Source organism: Oryctolagus cuniculus, chromosome 11 (assembly GCF_964237555.1).
Source record: "Oryctolagus cuniculus chromosome 11, mOryCun1.1, whole genome shotgun sequence".
In the NCBI taxonomy this organism is placed as follows: domain Eukaryota; kingdom Metazoa; phylum Chordata; class Mammalia; order Lagomorpha; family Leporidae; genus Oryctolagus; species Oryctolagus cuniculus.
Genome location: NC_091442.1, coordinates 18245745 through 18267482, shown reverse-complemented (window position 1 = coordinate 18267482; position 21738 = coordinate 18245745). Strand labels below are relative to the sequence as shown.

General features: G+C 57.7%; 1 protein-coding gene across 1 annotated transcript; it reads right to left on the bottom strand.

Moving 5' to 3' along the window:
* Positions 1 to 5752: 5752 nt before the first annotated feature.
* Positions 5753 to 9079, bottom strand: MAFB (MAF bZIP transcription factor B). Its single transcript, XM_008274435.4, has one exon. It carries the CDS (start codon positions 8696 to 8698, stop codon positions 7727 to 7729), a length of 972 nt encoding a protein of 323 aa, XP_008272657.2. The 5' UTR covers positions 8699 to 9079; the 3' UTR covers positions 5753 to 7726.
* Between the last annotated feature and the right edge of the window lie 12659 nt (positions 9080 to 21738).

Genomic DNA, 21738 nt, shown 5'->3' with positions numbered 1-21738 from the left:
GCTCCTGGAGTCAGGGCAGTGAGGCCAACAGATCAGACGAAACAAGGGACTAGAGGAGTGGTGCCTCAGCCGCTGAATCTGCCAGAGTCCCTGGCAGGATGAATTCCAGTGGCCCTCCTGCTCCAAAGCGCTGAGGCCAGCACCCTGCTCTGCCTCCACCCCAGCCTGTCTACAGGGAGAAGTCCAAGCCCTGGTAAGATGCACAGAGCTGCAAAACAAGAAAACACAACATAAATACTGCACTTGTGGACTTCATCTCTCTTCTGCTAAAAGTGACTTCCCCCAGGGGCCAGCACTGTGGCGTAGCCAGTGAAGCTGCCGCCTGCAGTGCCAGTATCCCATCTGGGCGCCCATTTGAGTCCCAGCTGCTCCACTTTCATTCCAGCTCTCTGCTATGGCCTGGAAAAGCTGTGGAGGATGGCCCAAGTGTTTGGGCCCCTGCACCCACGTGGGAGACCCGGAAGAAGCTCCTGGCTCCTGGCTTTGGATCGGTGCAGCACTGGACATTGCAGCCATTTGGAGAGTGAACCAGCAGATGGAAGGCCTCTCTCTGTCTCTGCAAAAGTGGCTGCTTCCAGAAAGTTCCAGGCCTCTCCCACTGCCTCTGTGGATGTCCCTTTGGTCCAAAGACAACACCCTTTTTGATGCAAATAAAAAAGAATGTGTAACGATTGTGATCAGCTGCTGTTTCACATAGAAGTAAATTCAGAGACCAAAGATGCAGAGAAGTAGCTGAAACCAAGTTTTGCTTTAGAAAAAATAACCCCATTTTAGGCGGCTTTCCACATTGGAGCAGCAACTTACACATCTAACTTCTCCCAAATGAGATCAGCTAGCTTGCCTTTCTTAACTAAATGCCTCTTTCAAGATAATATGTGTAGGACAAGGAGAAAGGTACCGGAAGACTGACAAGTATAAGGCCTGGAAAATCCCTGCAGGGCATGGTAAAGGGGTTCAGAGACCAGGAGGAAGCCTATGAGGGGACCTCAGAAAGCTCATGGAAAATGGATTTCAAAAATAAGTTTATTGGGATGGGCATTGGTGTCGTGGTTAAAAGCCTGCCTGGGACACTCACATTGCAATTCAGAGTGCCTGGGTTCAAGTCTTGACTCTGCTTCCAGTGCCAGCTTCCTGCCGATACACACGTTGGGAGTACTTGGGTCACTGTTGCTTATATGGGAGACCCGGATGAACCTCCTGGCTCCCGGCTTTGCCTGGCCCAATCCTGGGTGTTGCAGGCATTTGGGCAGTGAACCAGTGCATGGGAAATCTGTGTCTGTCTTCCTTTTTTGTCTCTCCCGCCTTTCCAATGAAATGAAAATAAACAAAATCCTTTGCCCATGATTTGGGTCATTAAAAAAGAAAAGATAATGAAACTTTTTTTTTTTTAAAAAGTTTATTTTGGTGCCCAAAAATGCTAAGCCATGCATAGATGTTCAGAATACTGCTTTGCATTTGAAGACTCTCCCTTGGATGCGTGCATTTCAACATTTTTTTTTACACCAGAATAAAGTGAGACTTCAACTCCATTCTCCAAGAATTTTTTGAAGCGCTCCTGTAGAGTGAGGAGGAAGCCCGGGAGGGCGGGGAGAACGTGTGCTCCTAGCGGAAAGAACTGCTCTCACGGTGTGCACACTGCTTGCAGGAGCAGCAACTTCGCAAACAAGGCGATTTCGGCAGCGGCTGCTGCTACCGCGAGGCTTCCGTGCCAGGGGAGCCCCGTCCTGGGAAGCCTCCGCGGCGGCCGCTGCCGCAGACCAGGTAACCCCAGGGCACAGCTCTCTCCTTTCACCGCTGGACTCTCTGCCCAGGGTACCGTGCTGGGCACCAGCGTGCAGCAGCTCTTCCAAACACACTGACTTCTCTGGGCAGGGCTCACAGAATGCACCCGTCCAGGACTTTTATTTTGGTGGGGGGAGAGGAAGCGCAGAGCAAACCTCAACCCTCCCTTCCTTACATAACAAGTCCAAACACAGCTAACTGTCCCGGGGACGCTCCTCCCGGCCCTCGGACTGCGGACTGCCGGGGGGAAGCGTTGCGCAAGACGCCGGTTCAGGGTTTCCCCTCTGGAAAACACTCGAGCCCAGAAAGGAGGTTTTGCATCTGAAAGGCGGCGAAGGAGTCGCTAGAAACCCCCGGCGGCTCCTTCCAGGGCCCCGCCGAGGTCGCGCCCGGGGGACGGGAATGGCGCGTGAGGGAGTAGCGGGCTCGCCCGGGGCGGCAGGAGCTGCGACTCGGGGTCACCGAGCGGGCCGAGTGCCCGGCCGGGTGCACGGAGTGATTCCTGGCAGCTGCCCCTGGGAGCCCGGTCCGGGAGGCCCCTGGGCGCGCGCGAGCGTGTGCAGGAGTTGGGGACCGTCTGCCAGCCAGGGGCGTCCTTCTCTCCGCAGAAATGCCCGGAGCCCGGGGACCGGGGGAAGCCTGGCTGGGCCGGACCCAGGGCCAGCCTGCCCCGGGATCCTCTCGAGAGACCCTCCCGCCGCCGGGACACCGCTCCCTGGCAATCCACAGCCTCCTCCGTGGCCGCGGAAACACGGACGGGAAGGGAGGCGAGGTGAGCGCCGCCGACTGCTGGCCCCGGCGCCCGTGCCGCCCGACGGCTCGGCGCCTGCAGACCCTACCTCTCCGACCCTCGGGAGCCCTCAGGAGCCTTGCCCACCAGGCAACGCCGGGAGAAAAGCGCAAGAGAAAATAAACCGGGAGGAAAAAGGTTTTCTGAAATGAAAGCGGGTATGAAGAAAGGGCGAACGGAATGGGAAGTGGCGAGGAAGGGAGAGGCGGAGGGAGGAAGAGAAAAGGAAGGAGGGGGAGGGGGCGGGGAAGCAGGGACAGAAGAAGAAAAAAGAGAAGGAAAGGAAAGGGAAAGAAAAGAAAGCCAGAGGCAAGCACAGGGGACCGACGCCTCCACCCATCCCGCACGCCTGAGTGCCCAGGCTGCCGGGAAGCCGCGCCGAGCGCGTTCCGGAACCTGTCTCTCTGCCGGCGGCGGATCCAGCTCCCGCACACCCGGGATCTCCAGAAAAGAGCTTCGCACGGGACCGGACCGCTGCCGCCCAGACAGAGGCGCGCCAGGAATGGAGCCACACTCCCTGGGCCCGTCCGTGCCCCCTGCGTGCGTCCCGCTGTCTGTGCGTGTCTGTGTTCGCGTGCGTCTCTGAGTGCAGGCGCCAGCCTGTCTACGTGGGACCCGTGCTGGCTCGGAAGACTCCTGGCGCTGGGAGGATTTTCCCCTAGGGACGTGGACGATCCCGAGGTGCCCGCGAGCCGCGGGGAGCGGTGGGAACGGTGGAGGAGGGTGAAGGTTGCCGAGCGCCCCCAGAGTGGGATCAGCCAGAGGGACCCGGCACCCCGTCCGCTTTCCCTGAGCCGTAGGCGCCGCGTCTGGGGGCGTCCCGGCGGGTCAGGACAGCGGGCTGCCGGCAGAGACGTGGCCGGAGCTTGCCTGCTGCACGGGCCCGCCCTGGAGCCTTCCTCCAACGAGCTGCCGGCTCTGGCCCCAGCGCTCGCCCTTGTGCGCCTAGGGCGGGTTGGTGCAGGCACCGCGTGAGCATCCGTGCGGCTGCAGGGTGTGGGTGTCTGTGTATCTGCGTGTCAGTGTGCCACGAGGGCTGTGTCGTGGGATCGTCGTCTTCTCCACGATGCAGTTGGTCTCTCAGAACCGTCTAGAGCCCCCTTGTCGCTCTGCCGCCGGGGAGATGGCCATGGCTGGTGTGGGTGTCTCTGTGCACCGAGGAAGGAAAATCAACCCGCTGGAGACGGCAACCCTCCTGGTGCGGAGCCTTTCCAAAGTCCAGGTGGAGGGTGCCAGTCCACCTGGGAGGATTCCAGAAGGAGTCAGGCCGGGTCCGGGATGGGAGGGCCACGACCAGGACTCGGTCTCTCTCCCACTCTGAGCCACGCTCTGGGGACTTCTTCCAGTATTCCATGAGGCAGAGGTCTCTTTCGCCCCATCAGGGATGCATTGGCTCACGAGGGTACGTGCTATGCAATTGCCCAATTATCAGAGCCCCCTTCTCCTTCACCTGCGCACAAGTGGACAAGCAACCCTCAGCCGGGCTCGGCGGCCTCCTCCTCCCGCATTACAGCCGAAGCCTTCCTTGCCAGCCCCATTCTTTCTGTTGGTGAAGGGAACCGGGCCTTGGAACTGAATTCCAGCTACAACCAAACTTCCCTCCTACTGAACAATGTCAAAGCTCTGTGGAATTTGAAGTGTAAATTCGTGTTAATAGTATGTGCATCCTCACCCTGTAGCTCCCTCCTCCTCCTCTCTTCCCAGGACCCCACCAACAACCCCCAGGTGTCCAGGCACCCATGCTCTTCTTGCTAGTTTCACTCTCCCAGGCTCCATCCAGCGCAGGTCCCCTGCAAGGACTCCACTTGCTTGGGTCTTCCCAGTCCCGAAACACAGCCTCAGGAAACCCCAGGCTGCAAGACTGAGGAGATGGGAAGCCCCTAGGAGCCAGGGTGTGGGGGTCCTGTTCCACCTCCCAAAGGTGTCTGAGGCCTGAGTTACAGAAGGGATCCCACAGAGACTAGGAAGGAGACTGGAATCTTCAAAACTAGTATTGCTCTTCCAAGAACCAGGAAAAGATTCTGGGGCCACCTCCCAGTAGGGGACAGGGACACATCCAGGCTGCAGTCAAAATGGCTCCAAATGGAACAATGACCCCAACCTCTGCAACCCTGAATTTGAGAAGCCCCTGAAATCCAGGACGAGCCATGGGCAAGGTCCCTCTGCGTGACTGAGGGCTCCAAGGCTGAGACACTAAGTGCACCTTAGGCATATTTTTCAAGGAGGGGGGTGGCGGCATTGTGGCACAGCAGGTTAAACCACGGCATGCAACACCTGCACCCCATATGGCACCGGTTCAAGTCCCTGCTGCTTCACTTCAATCCGGCTCTCAGCTAATGTGTGTGGGAGAGCAGTGGAAGATGACTCAAAAGCTTGGGTTCCTGCATCCATGAAGGAGACCCAGATGAAGCTCCTGGTTCCTGTCTTAGGCCTGGCCCAGCCCTGGCCATTGCGGCCATTTAGGGAATGAACAAGCAGATGAAAGATTGATAACTCTCTCCCTCTCTCCCTGTAACTCTGCCTTTCAAATAAATAAGACAAATCTTATGGGGGAAAAAAAAGTCGGCACAAGGGGCTTCTTGTCTAGAGGATCCTGCACCCCAGGATCTGGCGCTGGGTTTCCCCTCCTTCTACCAGCCTCGGGCGGAGGACGATGGGCCTCCACTCAAAGCAGGTGAACAGGCACTGGGCAGCTGTGGTTGCTTCCAGAGAGAAGCCCCTGGGCAGGTGAAAGTCAGGAGACCTGAAGCCCAGGCAGGAGGGCAAGGGCGGCTACTCAGCTGCGCCTGAGCACCACAAAGACCCTGCCTGTCCATCCAGAGGGCAGCTCCCGAACAGGCGGCACAGCAGGTCAGTCCATGCAGCCACGCCTGAAAGCCAAGTGGTGCCAGCCCCGTGTGGCCAGGGACTCCAAGGCCTTTTGGACCCACAGCCTCTCGGCTTACAAACCGACTCAGGACCGGGGTCTGTACCTAGGGTGGAAGCAGAAAACACATTTGAGGCTCACGCGCACACACGCTCACTCACACACTCCAGGGAGAGCTCTGCCTGCCCTTGGTTTGCTTTTCCATTGGTCAGGGACGTGAGAGTTCCCCAAAGTTGGTGCAACTCTTGAAGAAACAAGAGAAGAAAGTCGAAGTCACGAGAACGCAGTCTTCTAAATAAACACCATTTCCATGGTTTTAATAAGCAAAATAGGAAACCATTTTAATAACCAAAAAACAGAAACCAGTCTGAATAAAACTACAATAGACTAGGTTTTAATATTTTCATATCATAAGCAGGGTTTGAAATTGATCCCTTATTTTACATGAAATAAAAACAATTTCTGTTGCAATAAATTTGATTTCAACACAGTTGAATCTGTAAAAACCGAAGCTCGTTTCTGATGCAGGACGAATATCCACAATATTTAAAACTGCAAGCACCATGCGGTTCATACAATCTTGTTATTACTGTTAATTTATCAACTAATACAAACTCAAAAATGCATCTGGCCAGCAGCGCCAGCAATTTCAAATGGGAACTTAAAAATACGTTTTCATTTTGGTATTTTTTTTTGTCAGTGCAACTTAAATCCTTTTTACTGACCTGCAGGAAAAAAAAAAAGTAATAATAAAGAAAAACACCCAAATCTTCCCTACAGCTACTATACAACCAAGGGGGGGGGGGGCACCACTCTTCCTCCTATCTCAAAGGCAGGGAAAGAAACACAGACCGTGTGGGTCTAAAGAACGCACTTGAAAGTTGCAAACTTACTTGCAGCGCTTGGGCTTCTGGTACATTCTGCGGGTGGCGGTTGGTTCTCTACAAGCTCTGGGCACTAGGAGCCAGTGTGGAGGATGGCAAAGCCACTCAGCCTAGGAGCTACCCCTGGGATTAGCACGGGCCTAGAGGTTCCCAAAGGGACCCTGGGGTGACTGTGCTCATCATAAAAACCGGAGAAGATCCATTTTCCTTCCCTTTCCTTATCAGGGGCTAGTCTGTTTGGCCGCGAGACAGGTGGGGAGCGGGGTGCAGAAACCCCGCAGAAGTGCGCGGCTGCCCTGGCTCTCCCGGGCTGAGACCTCCGCTCTCCCCTTCTCTCAACACCAACAAAGTTGAGGACAAAAGCAGAAAAGGGGCAAGAGCTCAAAAGGGCACAGAGGAAGGGGAGAAAACATGCAACTTCCAAGGGCGCCTCAAGACACCGCTGTGATGCAAATACAAGGAACTTTTTTTTCTTTTCCTTTTTTGTTTGTTTACAAATTTAAAAAAAAAAGCCATCATAATAAACCCAAACAAAGACACCCAGCTTGCTGCCGCGTTCCGTGCGCGGTTTGGTGGGACAGGTATTTACAAGCCGACCGCCGAGACTGGAACCCCGGCCCGCAGCTGCCACAGTTTCCGAGCTGGGATCCCTTCTCACCCAAAGAAACCAGGGGGTCATGATCCATGATCAACAACATGCTAAAGTTAAACAAGAAAAAATGGTACAAAATAGAAATTATTACCATACATGTCCAGCATGCAGGATTAATATTTTTAATGCAGATTTTCGTATTTTTTTTCTATATAATCAAGCAGGCAATAAAACTGATGAGATTTGCGCGCCGAACGTCCTAACAGAGGCCGGCGTCTCAGGGCTGAGAGCCAGTGTTCCCGGACTCCGGACACACGGATCCGTCCATCCTCCTCGCTTTCGCTGAGCCTCGCCCGGCGCCTGCTGGGACGCCAGGGTCCCTCTCTCCTCTCTGCTCGCCGCTGTCTTCCTGGGGCGGAGTGCGCTCCGGACCGCCAAGCGGCGGCTCAGGCTTAGTGCGCAAAGTTCAGGACGCCAGGCGTCTCCCGCGGCCTGGGCGACTCCTCCGCACTACGCCTTGCGGTCCTCCAGGATGGAGGAAAGTTGCTCCGGGACCTCCCACCCCCTTTGTCTCTCTGGCTCTGCCCGAGTCTAGGAGGCGGCGCTGGCGTGCGCTACTCTCGCCCTCGCCAAGGTCCCCTGCTCGCCCGCACTCCCGCCCGTCGCCCGCGCGCCCTTCCTCCCTCTCGCTCGAGTCAAACAGGTCAAGGCTGGGGCCGCGGCAGGGACAGGGTCCGGGGGAGTCCAGGGCCGGGGACACGGAACGGGGAGTCCGGGCCAGGGCAAGGGCGGGGGCCGGGACCGGCCACGACTCACAGAAAGAACTCGGGAGAGGAGGGGCTGTCGCTGGTGGAGCCCGCCTCCCTGAAGCCGGAGTTGGCGAGTTTCTCGCACTTGACCTTGTAGGCGTCTCTCTCGCGGGCCAGCCGGGACACCTCCTGCTTAAGCTGCTCCACCTGCTGAATGAGCTGTGTCTTCTCATTCTCCAGGTGGTGTTTCTGCTGGACGCGTTTATACCTGCACGACTGGGCGTAGCCCCGGTTCTTCAGGGTCCGCCGCTTCTGCTTCAGGCGGATCACCTCGTCCTTGGTGAAGCCTCGCAGGTGGCGGTTCAGCTCGCGCACGGACATGGACACGAGCTGGTCGTCGGAGAAGCGGTCCTCCACGCTGCCGCTGCTGCCAGCCGCCGTCGCCGCCGTCGCCGCGTGCGGCCCGGGCCCGGGGTGGCTGGTGGGCAGCTGTTGCGCGGGGCTGGTGGCGCTGGACGGCGGCGGCGACGCTTGGTGATGGTGGTGATGATGCGGGTGCGCGTGCGGGCCCAGGTCGTCGTGGGCCACGCCGGCGCCGGGGTACGCGTGGTGCGGGTGAGGGTGGTGGTGATGGTGGTGGTGGTGCGCGCCACGGAACCCGTCGAAGCTCTGCAGCGGCTGTGGCACTGGGTGCGAGCCGATCAGCGCCTCCACCGCGTCCTCGGGCGTCAGGTTGAGCGCCTCGGGGTTCATCTGCTGGTAGTTGCTCGCCATCCAGTACAGGTCCTCCAGGTGGGTCTTCTGTTCGGTGGGGCTGAAGCTGGGCGAGGAGGGCACCGAGCTGCACGGCGTGCTGAGCGGTGTGGACGACACCGAGCCGGCTGGCTGCAGGCGCGTGCAGGGCCGGCCCGGACGCTCCGCGCGCCCCAGCGGCTCCTTCTTCACGTCGAACTTAAGCAGGTCGAAGTCGTTGACGTACTCCATGGCCAGCGGGCTGGTGGGCAGCTCTGGCCCCATGCTCAGCTCCGCGGCCATCGCTGACGCGAGGCGCAGTCGCCGCTGCCGCCCGGGAAACTTTGCGGCCGGCCGGGGCGCGCCGAGCCAAGCGCGGGGGCGAAGCGCGGCGAGCCGGAGAGGCCGGGAGCCGAGGGCGCAGCGGGCTGGGGCCGCTGGCCAAGCCTTTGTCTGGGGACGCGGCGGCGAGCCGGAGAGTCCCAGAGCTGCCTGCGCTGCCCCAGAGCTCGAGGCTGTAGCTGCGCTGGGACCGAGCCGAGGCAGTCGTGCAGGGCGCAGAGGCAAGCGGGGCGCGTAATGGGGCGGAGGGGAGGCGCGGGGCGAGCGCCCGCCACTCGCTCCCTAGCTCTCTCGCTCTGGGGTCCTCTCGCTCGCAGCCGCTCGCAGCCCGGCTGTGCAGCTGTGCTGGATCCGGCGCCGCCGCCGCCTTTTATCGCCTCCCTGAGTCACCGGGGCGCGGGGGCCCGGGCGGCCCGGCGCGCTGGCCAATGGCTGCTCGGCCCCCGCGGCCCGCACTGGGCGGGGCGCGCCTGACAGCTCCCCCGCCCCCCGCGTCAGCTGACTGGCGGCCGGAGCAGCCCCGGAGCCGGCGAGGCCTGGCGGAGGGTTGGAGCCGAGCGGGACGGCTGGCCCGGCCCAACCCCCCACACCCGCCAGGTCCCGGCCCCGCACTCTCGTCTTCGGAGCGCGCCCTACCTCCTAGCCAAGACGACGCTTCCACTCCCCCGCGCGCTCTCCTCCCTCCACACCCTTTGCTCCACCCTCCAACCCCCCACCCCCAGCCCGTGTCACCCCCTAGGAGGCTCAGAATGAGCGCCGGGACGACGCCTCCCGGGCCCTTTGTTCCCAAGCGGCCCCCGCCCAGTGGGCGACGCTCCGTGTCCTCGCAGCCGCGGGGCCGAGCGACGGTGTGCGGTGCGCGCCTGTGTGTCTGGAGGTCGGCACGTATCTGTGTGTTGGAGGCAGGGTTGGGGCTCAGCGAGTTGAGTACAGACCCAACTCTTAGCCTCCTGGGATCGTTCGGAGACTAAGAGGGGGCCGATCCCCTCCCGCGGGGTGGCCGAGCCCTGACTCCGCTGGCCCCGCCGCTCCCCGCGCTCACCCCACCCGCAAATGCTCACCGAGAAGGCACCGGGGGAAAGAATCGGCCCGAAGGCCCTGAATCCCCGTCCCCAGCCAGACGCACGCAACCTTGAGCGCTCCGAGCCTGGGGCCGAGGCCAGCCCGGGACGGGGCTCCAGTGGCTCTCTCTCGGCTTCTGGGGAACCGGCCCTGTTTTTGTTTGAACGTTTTGTAACCATTAAGCAGATCACGGAGTCTGCCCGCCGCGGAGAGGCTCAAACAGGCATAAAGTGCGACCCCAAGTGGCCACTGTGCGCAAAAGCGACGCGAGGCGCTCCTGCCCACTGCCCGGAGGCTTGGACCGCGCCTCGGACCCGGCCAGGTCTCCGAACCCGGGCCAACTCTAGCCAGCCCGGAACACAGGCGTGTGTGCGTCGGGGCCTACCACAGGTTCCCCTTGAGCCATACGCAGGTCCTCCGGTCCTATCTTCAGACTCAGCCGCGAGTCCTGCGCCAGTCGCCCCGATGAAATTCCATGCCCGAGCCTTCGAGAGTGGCCGTCGTCCTGGGCTGGGGACGGGCGGGTGGCCGATATTGGAAACACCACGGTGAGGAGGACCAGGACTGTCCGGTGAGAAACCTCCCTGGAGCGCAGACTGGGAGACGGGAGCGCAGCGCTGTAGGCGTCCAAACGGGGCTCTCCCGCGAAGCGCACCCTCCCCACCCCAGGACGGGATGACCAGAAATCTGGGGTCTTTCCGGAGGCTCTGGCGGGGGCACCGAAACCGGATACGTGGCGAATTCGCTGGACCCGGAGACCCGACCCGCCTCCCGCGTCGCCTATTTCTCCAGCTTGGGGAGCACGAGGGAAAGGCCAGCGAAGCTTGCGCTGGGTGAGTGCGTGCGTCCCGACCGCTGGCTGCACCGGGCCAGCACGACCGACCGACGCCGCGCAGGGAGGTCTAGGGGCCCACCCTGATGCGGACGCGGCCAGATTTTTTTTTTTTTTTGAAGTGTTATAAGATAAAATATTTGCCTCCAATTAATCTGAAAACCCTCTATTCTCTGGCGCCCTCGGGAAGGCTGTACTTGGGCGTGCGCTTGGGTCGCTTATTTTTAATGAAATCAGTGCGCTCTAACTAAATCTTCAACTTTAAGGTCCCGATCAGCTATTGTAATGCTGGGAAAACCCGTCTGCAACCCTCTGGGAGAAGCGCGTTCCCGCAGAAAGGGGGAGAAAGCCCGGGGCGTGCAGCTGCCCTGCTCCTGTCCGCTGCTGGACCCTAGGGACTTGCATTGGCCCTGTAAGTGTCCCCGTCGCGTTTGCACGCGGTGACCGCGGCCCAGTGAGGGATCATTTTCGATGCCACCCCGGCCTGGTTCCCTTGGGTCTGGGCAAGCTTTGGCTTGGGCCTCCAGGGTCCGGGCCCGAACGAACACACTGCGGTCGGAGGCATCCACTGAGCCGGAGCCGCAGCTCCCTCCCTGCGGGCCGGACAGTAGAAGACCGCGCAGCTGGCAGACTGCGCCCAGCGCTGCGGCCCTCTGCGAGCGCCAAAGTGGGCAGGCCGGGCTGTGCACCCCACACTCCGCGTGCCCCCTTTGGATCTGCCTGACCCTCGCCGTCGCAAGAGGGTTTTGCCTTCGAGACTCCGCGGTTCCAAATCTCGCGTTCTTCTTCGCGTCTCTGCCGCCGTCGCAAGCAGGGTCTCCGGCATTCAGGCTTTGTCTGGGCAGTCTTCCTCCTCTTTGTCCCCGTACCTCTGCCTCGGTCGCAGTCACCCCCTTCCCATGGGCTTTGAGCTGAGATATCTGCACCCATCCCTAAATTCACCTCGCGCCAAAAGCCGCTCTGTTGCGGCTCTCCCAGCCTAAGTCCCTTCCTCCTCTCCCCACTCTCCAATTCCCCTCCAGAACAAAGTGGGAAACAGCCTGACCCCCTGCCAGTGGCCAAGACACGCAGGCTGCCCGGAGTGAAGGCCTTGAAGGCCGCAGCCAACCCCGCTTCGTGGCCGAGCGCCCCTTCCTCCGCGGCGTCGTGTAGCTCCAGGCCTGGTAGCCTCTGGCTTCCACTGCCACCGCGGGCTCTGGCTCTGTGTGCCTGGCTCCCGGCCTGGCCACGCGGCAGTACCTGGGGGCTGCTCCCCATCCTTAGAAGATAGGCGGGGCCGGAGATGCTGTGTGCCCATTACCTCGGAGTCCCGCGCCCTGCAAGAAAGGTAGGGACGGCAGGAGATTTGGGGGCGGCGGTGGGGAGGCAGGGTCTCAAGCCTCCTGGAAGGAAAGCCCTCCCCCCCCCCCCCCCCCCGCTACCGAGCAGCACGGTGTCGCTTGCCATCAAAACTCCAGTGTGAAGTTGTAACCCGAGAGCGACGCCCTCTCCCTACCCACCCGAGTTGGGCCGGAGCCTCTACGGTCCCAGACGCGCCACTTCGGGATTCTTTGGCGGTGATGAAGGAGGTCTGCGCGGGCAAGCCGCCATGTAGCCTTCTAGGCGCGGGGCCTTGGGATGCGGGGTTATTCCCTAAGGGAAGAAGCCCATTGCCCGCTGCAGAGCGCGAGGCTCTCCGCGCTGCCCCCGCCCGCCTCCGTCAGCCAACGGGAGAACTGGAGCGAGTCCGGGCGCCGCGCCCTCCCGTGCGCCTCCAGCCCGGTGCTGCGCTCCTGGCCTCGGCGTTCAGCCCGAAGGTGCGCGGGGTTCGCCCGTGGTTTTCCGGAGGGTTGCAGGTGTTTGGCGAGAGCGAAGGCGCTTCTGTGCGCCGGTGGATGCGACTGGAGGCATGCGGGAGTGGTGTGTGTGTATGTGGGTGTCCGCGCGCGCGCTTGTGTTGGGTGGGGAGCCGCAGCACGCGGGACGCGGGAGCCGGAAACTCAGGTTCTCGCCCTCCGAGGTCGCCAAGCAGAGACTGGCGGTCACGAAAGGTTCGGACGGCTCCCGCTTACTCGGAGCCTCCCGGAGGTATGAGGCTTCCAAGAAGAGGCAGGGGGTTTGTGCCCTTCCAATTTGCTCTTTCCTCAAAGCAGCTGTCACTTCTACATTCTCCTGTCCCACACAATGGCCATCAGGTTCCAACCCAGTGCTTCCAAAACTCTTCTTATAGTTCTGGGCCCTGGTAGCCTTTAGGCAGTCTGAGGATTCAGTGGCCCCAACAGGGAACCAGAGTCCCTGTGTTGCACAGCCCCCCACACGCAGACACACATACTGCAGTGGAAATGTAAGCTTAAAATCACCACACATTTCCTTCTGCTTTGCTTTATTGTGACTGCTAGAAAAAGCACCCATGTGGCCCACCCTGTCTTTCTGTTGAGCAGCACTCAGCAGATAACCACTGGGCAGCATTACCTTCCATACAGACAGACTGTCTGATGATGTGCAGAGCCTTGCAAAAGCCTTTGAGCGTTCACTTTTGCATTGAATTCTCACGACCCTGTGAGCTGGCAGTTTTTACTACTGTCTTGCAGAGATGGGTAGGCAGGCAGGTGCAAGATTGCTAGGCAGATCCAGATACATAGAGGTGGCCCAAGAGCATGAAGCACAGCTGCTCATGCACTCCTATGGCACAAATGGGTAGCATGATCCCCACTTAACACAAAGAACGAAGCTCTGAGACGGTAAGTGATTTCTTGCAAGTTCCACAGTGCTGATGAGCTGGAGCTTTCGGTTGCAAGCCCAGAGCACTGAGTTCTAGGAAGTGTGTGGGCTCCATCTTGAGTGGGCAGCATGCTGGGGGGGCCTGTTCTCCAGCTGCTCTCTGGGTTGGGACTTCTAGCTGTCCACAGGATTAGTGGCTCAGCTCAAGGCTGAGCTTCCAGGGGTGCCACGTCCCTGCCAAGAGGGCTCCCTTACATCAGGAGCATTTCCTGTGCTTTCTTGTGGATTGTGGATGGCAGCCTCACGTGCTTGGGCTCCCCCTTCCCTCTCCTCCTCCCTGACTCTGTGGGGCTGGGCTGGGGAGCCAGGCAGGAGTGCAAGACAAAGGACAGACATTTTTGGAAAGGCGTCTGCTCCTGTCCTTCACCTCTGATCCTTGGTCCTGCCTCTATCCTGAGTATGTTCTTCAGCTTCAATTAATCCAGCTCTTAAATATCAGGCCTGGGGAGGTGGGGGGAGGGAGTGAGGTAATGATGGGGAGTTCAGTGCCAACAGGAGCCACCATACATCGAGGGACAGATAACCAGGGCCTTCCCTTCCCATCACTATACCCACTCCCATGACTCAAGGCCAGCGTGAAGGATCCTGGGGCCTCATCAATGCTCCCAAGAGCTAAGGATGTCACCAGCCCAGCCATCCTCTGTCACCTCTCCTCCCACCTCTAGACCTCTCTGGTTCTCCATCCATGCCTCCTCCCTCATCCAAGCCACCTGCACCCTTTGCTTAGATGACTCCAGAGGCATTGGCTCTGGACTTTCTGTCCACAGGGCAGTGGAGCCGGTTTTCATTTTCTCTGAATCTGATCATTCTCACTTTCCCCTGTACCCCTGGCTTAAATTCCTTTGACACTTGGAAAAAGAACCTTTAGCATAGCTTTCAAGGAAGGTCTTGAATGGCCTTCCCTGGCAACTTCTCCTACCTGTCTCTTCACAATACTCCAGGCACAAGGATTTCTTGATGTTCTTCTGCAGCCTGAGCTGGGTTCTTCATGGGACTTTTGCACATGCCATCCCCCTAGAAACTGAATGAGCTCATCTTATCTCCGATGGCCTTGGAGAGACTTGGATATACCTCGGTGTGGGCTGGGGAGAAGTGTCTCTTAGCAAGGATGGAGTCCAGTCTGGTGGTAGGGCTTCTTCCTCTACCCCTCTCTTCTTCATGCTGGACCAGGCAGACCTTGATTTTTGGAAAGCCCTTAGGAAATAACTCCAGGAAGTTCAAGAAAGTGGTTGTTTAGCTAGTCCAAACACTTCTCACTTGAGAAAACGTGTTACTAACAGAGACTCCTGAGCCACAGTCTGATTTTATAGGGCTGAGTAGAGCTCAAGAATTTACATTAGTAAGTTCCCTCAGTGATCCTGGTGCACAGCGTCCACGAGACACACTCTGAGAAAGCAGCTGGAACACGTGAGTCCAGAAGCTCCTGGAGGGCGTGTCCGGGAGCTGCAGCTGTCGCCATGTGCTCAGAGCCAGTGCAATGTCCGCACCAGGAGGAACTCAGTTATAGGTGTGGAGTAAGTAAGTGAACGAATGAAGTTTACGACTGGACAAACTGATGCTTCCTCACAGTGTGAGGTCTCAGAACCCTCTGGCTCTTCCAGCAGATCCTGTGGCCCCCAAATTAACAAAGGAAAATCCTTCCTCCTTCCTCCTGAGACCAAGGACCAACCCAGGGAGCCTGAAAGATCCCACCCAGGTGGCCTCCCCACTCCCCTCCTCCCTTACCTGGAGGCTCTCCTGGGGCCCAGAGTCTCAGCTCCCCCCACCCAGACATGCTCAGCTCTGCTTGGCAAGTTTCTAGTTTCTAGGTAGAGGGGAAAGAGGTCGTGTTCACCCACTGTCTTGGGACCTGCTGCTGGGGGCTGATACAGCACTACAGGGCTACACTAAGCCTAGACTCAGTTTAGCCAGGAGCTGGGGTGGCCACTCAATCTTTTCTCTTTTCTGTTTATAAGTGAATTATTACAGGAGATGTGAAGGACCACTTTCTCACTGAAAAAAAAAAAAAAAGTGCAACAATGTTGTCCTTACCATCTAAGTCTACAGCTGCAGCTGACTTTTTATTTTTACTCAGCAACTTCTGTGTCAATACATTGGGATCTACTTCTTTCTTTTTATATCAATTTTTCTTTATTCTTATTTCTTGTTCTTTTCACAAAGATTCCATATTTTTTATTTTTTAAATTTTGTTTAAGGAATACAACTTCATGCCTTTAATACATACAGATTTGGGAGCATGATGATTCCTACCCACCCTCCCTCTTTCTCCCCCCTCCCTCTTCCTTTCCCATTCTTATTTTTTTACAGAGATCAATTTTCAGTTAATTTTTATACTCATCAGGTTAACCCTGCACTAAGTAGAGAGTTTTTTAACTAACATTTCCCCCAGCGGATGCCCCATAGGTTTTCTTCAGGTCCCATATTAATGAACATGCAAGCTATCGCTATTTCACTACTGCGAACAACCTTGCAACGTGGCTCCTTTGGGCTCCTTTTTGTGTTGTACAAGTATTTCTCTAGAAAGCAAGGGCATGAAAGGGTGTTTATTTTTCATGTTAATGCTATCATTATCTTTGATCAAGATTGTACCTATTTAATTTCCCATCACAGAGATAACCTGTCTCCCCAGTCACACCAAACAAGGGATTTTATCCAGGTCTCATGTTTTTTGGTGAAATTCTATTCCTAGTGCCAGGAGGTGAGAGTTCAGGGAGCAACGCGGCCACTTCTCCCTCTGCAGCTGCAAAGGTGTGGTGATGGCAGCAGCCTGGGTGCTAATGGATCCCAAGTACATGAGCTCTTGGTTCCCTCAGGGAAAGGAGCAGGTAGCCAACGAGGGTGCAGACAGGAGGCGGCAGTGACCACGGCTTTGAAGGCTGAGCAGAAGTAACAGAAATGCCCAAAGACCCGGTGGTAGGACCGGTCCAAGCAAAGGCCTGGAACAAAGGCATTGCCATGGGCTGCTGGGGCACTGTGTCTGAGAGGTGGCAGATAAGGCTAGTGACTTCTGCTTAAGCCAACATTTGAAAGGCTTTGAATGCCATACTGAAGAGTCGGAGTTCTATGGTAAGATCTGGAAGATTGCATTTGCATGGGCAGGCATCTCTTTTGGCTCACTCTCAGGCACATGGCAGGTGCTCAGTAAGTACCCAAAGGTATTTAAGTGATCTGCCGAATTCTGTTTTGTCTTGCTTGGAGACCAGGCACACTCCCAGGGACAGGAGCTAGGCTGCGTTCTGCACCCTGGAGAGACGACACAGACAAGCCGAGCACAGGCATCCCTCCCTGGGTTTCAGCCCCCACCCCGGCCCTGTGCCAGGTCTCTTTCACCTCTGCCCGTTAGAGATTGCTTTTGGTTTCTGTGTTGACAACCCCAGTTTCTGTGTTTGGAGCGGCTGTTCAGTGCCATTTCCTGATTTAATATCAGAGCCAGCACAGAGCAAGGATGCACAGTTAGCAGTTTTTGCTCCAAGTATTTTTCAAGTTCCCTTTTGATGTAAGAGTTGGGTTTGCAGCTTCCCTGATCTTGGTGAACAGGGAGGGAGAGAGATTGGGGGAAGAAGCCTGGAGCCAGAGGTGGGAGGCGAGGAGGAGAGGACCCAGAGAAGATCCATCCAGACCAGCGGAGCACCTTTCTAGGAAGGAGATGGCAGGAGGCTGGGCAGGCTGACGGGTCTGCTGGCTGGTGGCATCTGAGGCCAGACGGCCACCACCTTTCTGTGGAGGGTGTTAAGATGTACACTTTTGGCCAGCACCGCAGCTCACTAGGCTAATCCTCCTCCTGTGGCGCCAGCACCCCAGGTTCTAGTCCCCGTTGGGGTGCCGGATTCTGTCCCGGTTGCTCCTCTTCCAGTCTAGCTGTCTGCTGTGGCCCCGGAAGGCAGTGGTAGATGGCCCAAGTGCTTGGGCCCTGTACCAGCATGGGAGACCAGGAGGAAGCACCTGGCTCCTGGCTTCAGATCAGCGCAGCGCGCCGGCCATGGCAACCATTTGGGGGATGAACCAATGGAAGGAAGACCTTTGTCTGTCTGTCTGTCTCTCTCTCTCACTGTCTAATTCTGCCTGTCAAAAAAAAAAAAAAAAAAGATGTACACTTTTGTCCATGCATGCCCATCTCTGAAACAAAGAGCTATATCCTTACGTAAGCCACCATGATACAAAGGAACAGAAAAGGAAAATGTAGTTGATCCAAAGGAAAACTGGAGACAGATGCGGGCCCCACAGGCACTTGGTTTTTTGTTTTGCTTTGCCTGAGCATCTACTATGCCCATGGACTTCTACAGGGCTGCGAACAGAGACTGGGAGAAGTGCTCCTGTGCTTCTGGTGGGAACTGAGGTTTTCATTACGCTGTGTTTCATGCAGCAATAGGAACGTGCTGAGGTCGGGGAGCAATCCCAGGAGCACACGCGTGTACACACCTGAGGGCACCCACAGGGAGAGACTGGCTTTTCTCTCCCAGAGTCCTCAAAGACCTGAGCTCCACCTCCAGGAACCTGTGCTACCTGCTGCTGTCTTGTTTCTTTTCCCGTGGTCAGCCACCTGGGGAGTTCTTTCTTGCAAACCCTCTGTTCGATTTGGCTCTTCTGGGAGGCAGAAGCCCAAACAGGCTCAGGTGTGCCACAGGTTTACCAGGGAAAGGGGCAGGAAGAGGGGGAGGAGCTGGCAGGCGCCCAGGCAGGGCCCACCCCTGTGAAAGCAGAGGGGAGGGGAGAGGATTGGGAAGGAAAAGACTTAGCCTGCAGCCCTCCCTGGTAAGGTCGCACCCAGGCCACCCAGGCCACCCAGGCCACCCAGGCCTGTGGGGAATCCGTCAGCCCGTGTCCCCTGCTGGGAACCCCACAGGTTTAGGAACAGGGCAGTCCTAGTGCCACCCTTCTGCTCCTCTGCTCAGACACTGCCTGGGAGCAACTGAGGAAAGCACAGCCTGAACCCCAACCGGCAGGCGGATCCCAAGGGGTGGCAGCAGGGCTGTAGTCTGCTGTGCTCCCTGTCATGATTTCTCGTGGGGAAACAGCAATGTGCTTCCAGGCCACCCACTCTCCTGGCACCCAGTCCAGGCGGACTTCCATGGATCGTGGAGTTAACCACAGCAAGCACCGTACTGAGAATGCAGTGGGAGACTTGCTGCATTTCACTCACCTCGCCTTGGTCTTCCACAGCAACCTTCCAGTTAGCGTTATCGCCCCCACATTACAGGCAGTGAGGCTCAGACCCACGAAACAACTTACCGGAGGCCACGGCTAGCAAGTGGCTGAGAAAGGATACAACGCCTGCTGGACGCTAACCACTGCTCTAGTCTGCTTTGGCGAGGGGGAGGCTGGGAGAGGGTACTTGGGAGGCTCACTTCTCTCCCTGCAGCACAGCCGCCCAGAAAGGCCCCTCCAGTCTCTGACAACAGCTTCTTCCAGATTAGCCTGTCACTCAGCCCGGATGGCTGTCCTGAAGTCAAAACGCTCCAGCAGCCACACATCTGTCTTGTTCTTGGGCATCACCTTCTCCAGGAAGCCCCTCTGGCTGCTCTGTGTTTCTGTGGTGACTTATACACACTATGCCCAAAGCAGCTGTTATATCTGTACCAGGACCAAACTCGGTCTCTCTAGGACCAAAATCAGGTCTGGGTCACGCAGGCTCCCTAGCTCCCAGCATACAGGATTGGCACTGGAGGGATGGCAATACACGGGCAGGGTGCTCTTCTGAAGGACGGCTGGCCCAGGACACCAAGAAGACATCCTTTGGGGACACAGGGTCCCTGGAAAAGCCGTTGCGTTGGCTTTGGAAACGCAGCCTGCACTCCCCTGTCTGGCCACCAGGGGCCTCATGAACCCTGGAGCCACCTCAACACCCAGCTTCTCTCTGCAGCAAACCAGGCCCTCCCACCCTACTCCAAGTTCTCTGCAAGGGGCCAGGGCCAGGCTTGCACCCTTGCTTTCCAGGACTCAGCATCTGCTCAGCCGCCAGTGGCCCGGTGGGTAGCCCCAGCCGAGGAAGAGAGTTATTTTTATTTATTTCTTCTTAATCATGAACTTAATTTAGCTGCTAATCAGGTTACCATGGTGACGTGCACTGGATTTATAGCAGTTTCCTAAAGCGCCTTTTCCCCACTCTTTGGGTAAACGAATAAAATTTGGGTGATGCACAAGGCACATAAATATTGGCTGTCCTAGAAAAGGGTCCGGTACCTCTGTTTTGTGTTTGCCTTCTGCACTACCTAATGTGCTGAAGAAAGAGCCAGGAACCAGGGCAGACCCTAGGTTCCCCTCTTCTGCCCTCCCTTTGGAACCTCCAGTGGATCCCTATCGCCAGCCAGGTAAGGGCTGAGATCTCTGTCCCCCTAGTCTCAGCTCCCTGATGGTGGAGCTCCCTGTCCCACCGTGCTGTTTCTGGCTTGGCTGTGCTTCTGTGTCTTTGCTGGTACTGTGTCCTGGGCCTCAGAGCCCTTCCCAGGGCACAGGGGAGCCTCAGCTCTCAGCAAGTGACCAAAGGTTAACTCCTCTCTCTGCTGTCCTGGGAGCTGCCGTGGCCACCCCCTTCCCAAGGTGCTATTTGAGGACATCTCTGAGACTCTGAATGGCCCCACTACAGGCTGTTGAGGGTGGGGAGGGAATGACCCTGGCCAGCCCAGGGGAGCCGGGCAGGGAGGCAGCAGGAGAGGAAATGAGCAGGTGGCATTTTTCACAGCTGTCTCTTTCCCTAGGTGGCTAGGGGCCCTCAGTGTCTCCCTTCTGTGTCTCACTCCCTGGGCTGGCTCTAAAGCACTTCTGCCTTGAGCCAACCGGAAGCTCCCCTGTGGCTCCCAGGTTTTCCCTGAGGACCTTGGGGCGGGCTGCCAATCAGCCCTGGGATCGGCCACAGTCCATTAGTGACTGCCTAGGGCTCGAGGTGCCAACGGAGCCCCCAGGCAGCGGCGCCGGCTCAGCTCAGGGGACTCAGAGCCTCCTCCCATTATCACCTAGTCCTTTGCAATCAGACAAACTGGACTACAGGAGCTGCTTCCATAGCTCAGATGTCCCCACCCGGTGCTGGCTCCCTGGGCCTCCCAGGCACCCTCCGGGTCTGAGCGCAGGTGTAGACTCAACGACAGATGGAGAGGTCACCTCAGAACCTCCCTGGTGCTGAGAGGCGCAGCCCGGCCACTCTGCAGCAACCCCCACTGTAGGTGAGCCTGGGTGAGCTCGTTCCGGGGCCTCGCTGCCCGCGCGGCCCTCAAAGCAGGTGCACTGGCACCAGTGATCACAGCCTGATTCCACCCCCGGCCCTCCTGAAACCATGTTCGAGTCCTGGCTCTGCACTTTGATTTTTGCTTCAAAACTGAGACCGGAAGGGAGCACAGGGCAGTTCCCAGAATGCCTTTGGGAGGTGGGGGGAGGCAGGGCTTGGCAGTCACAGATGCTCATGGTAGTGGCTGAGAAGGGCGTGTCCATGAGATGCCAGGCGGACTCTGCCTGGCTGAGGCAACTTCCACCAGTGTGTTTGTCCATTTGTGCCCTCAGAGGCGTTTTCTGGCCAAACTGATTGCAATGCAGGGGGTCCTGAGGTGGGAGGCAGAAGGACAAGGACAGGCACAGGCACGTGGGCACAGAAGAACCCAGAAAGCCAGACACAGTCTCCCAAGGCTCGAAGAGTCTGAGATTCTAGTCCAGGCTCAATGGCACTCGTACTGTGTGATCTTGGGAAACTCACTTAACCTCTCTGGTCTTTAGGAGAGTTTTCCTGGGGAGATTAAATCCCGCCTAGGGGGCTAGCACTATGGCATAGTGGGGAAAGCCACTGTGGGCAATGCCGGCATCCCTATGGGTGCCAATTCATGTCCCGGCCACTCTACTTTCAATCTAGCTTCCTGCAGTCGGCCCAGGGAAGGCACTGGGGGCTGGCCCAAGTGCTTGGGCCCCTGCCACCCACAAGGGGGACCCAGATGGAGCTCCTGGCTTCAGCTTGGCCCGGCCCTAGCCATTGTGGCCATCTGGGGGAGTGAGCCAGTGGGTGGACCACATCTCTCCATCCTCCTCTCTAACTCTGACTGTCAAATAAATAAATGTATCTTTTCTTTAAAAAATTCCACCTAAATGACAGTAGGACCTTATGTTCCCCAGACCCCTCTCCAGCACATGAGCTGCTCATACTCAGGCCCATGTAAGAGCAGTGAGGGGAGAGATCATGATTTTGATAGCTCAGAGTAAAGCACGGTGACACCACACACACACACACACACACACACACACCACTCACAGTGAGGGCTGCCTCATTCTATTCCTGCTCATCCCTCAGGGTGGGAACTGGCAGGTGCCCACGGCCTGAAAGGTCTCCTCCAGCAGGACAGCAGGGAACTCCCTCTCACTTCACGTGTTT

Bases quoted from the DNA above. Each gene is read 5' to 3' on its own strand.
- MAFB (XM_008274435.4), bottom strand. From the start codon at position 8,698: ATGGCCGCGGAGCTGAGCATGGGGCCAGAGCTGCCCACCAGCCCGCTG.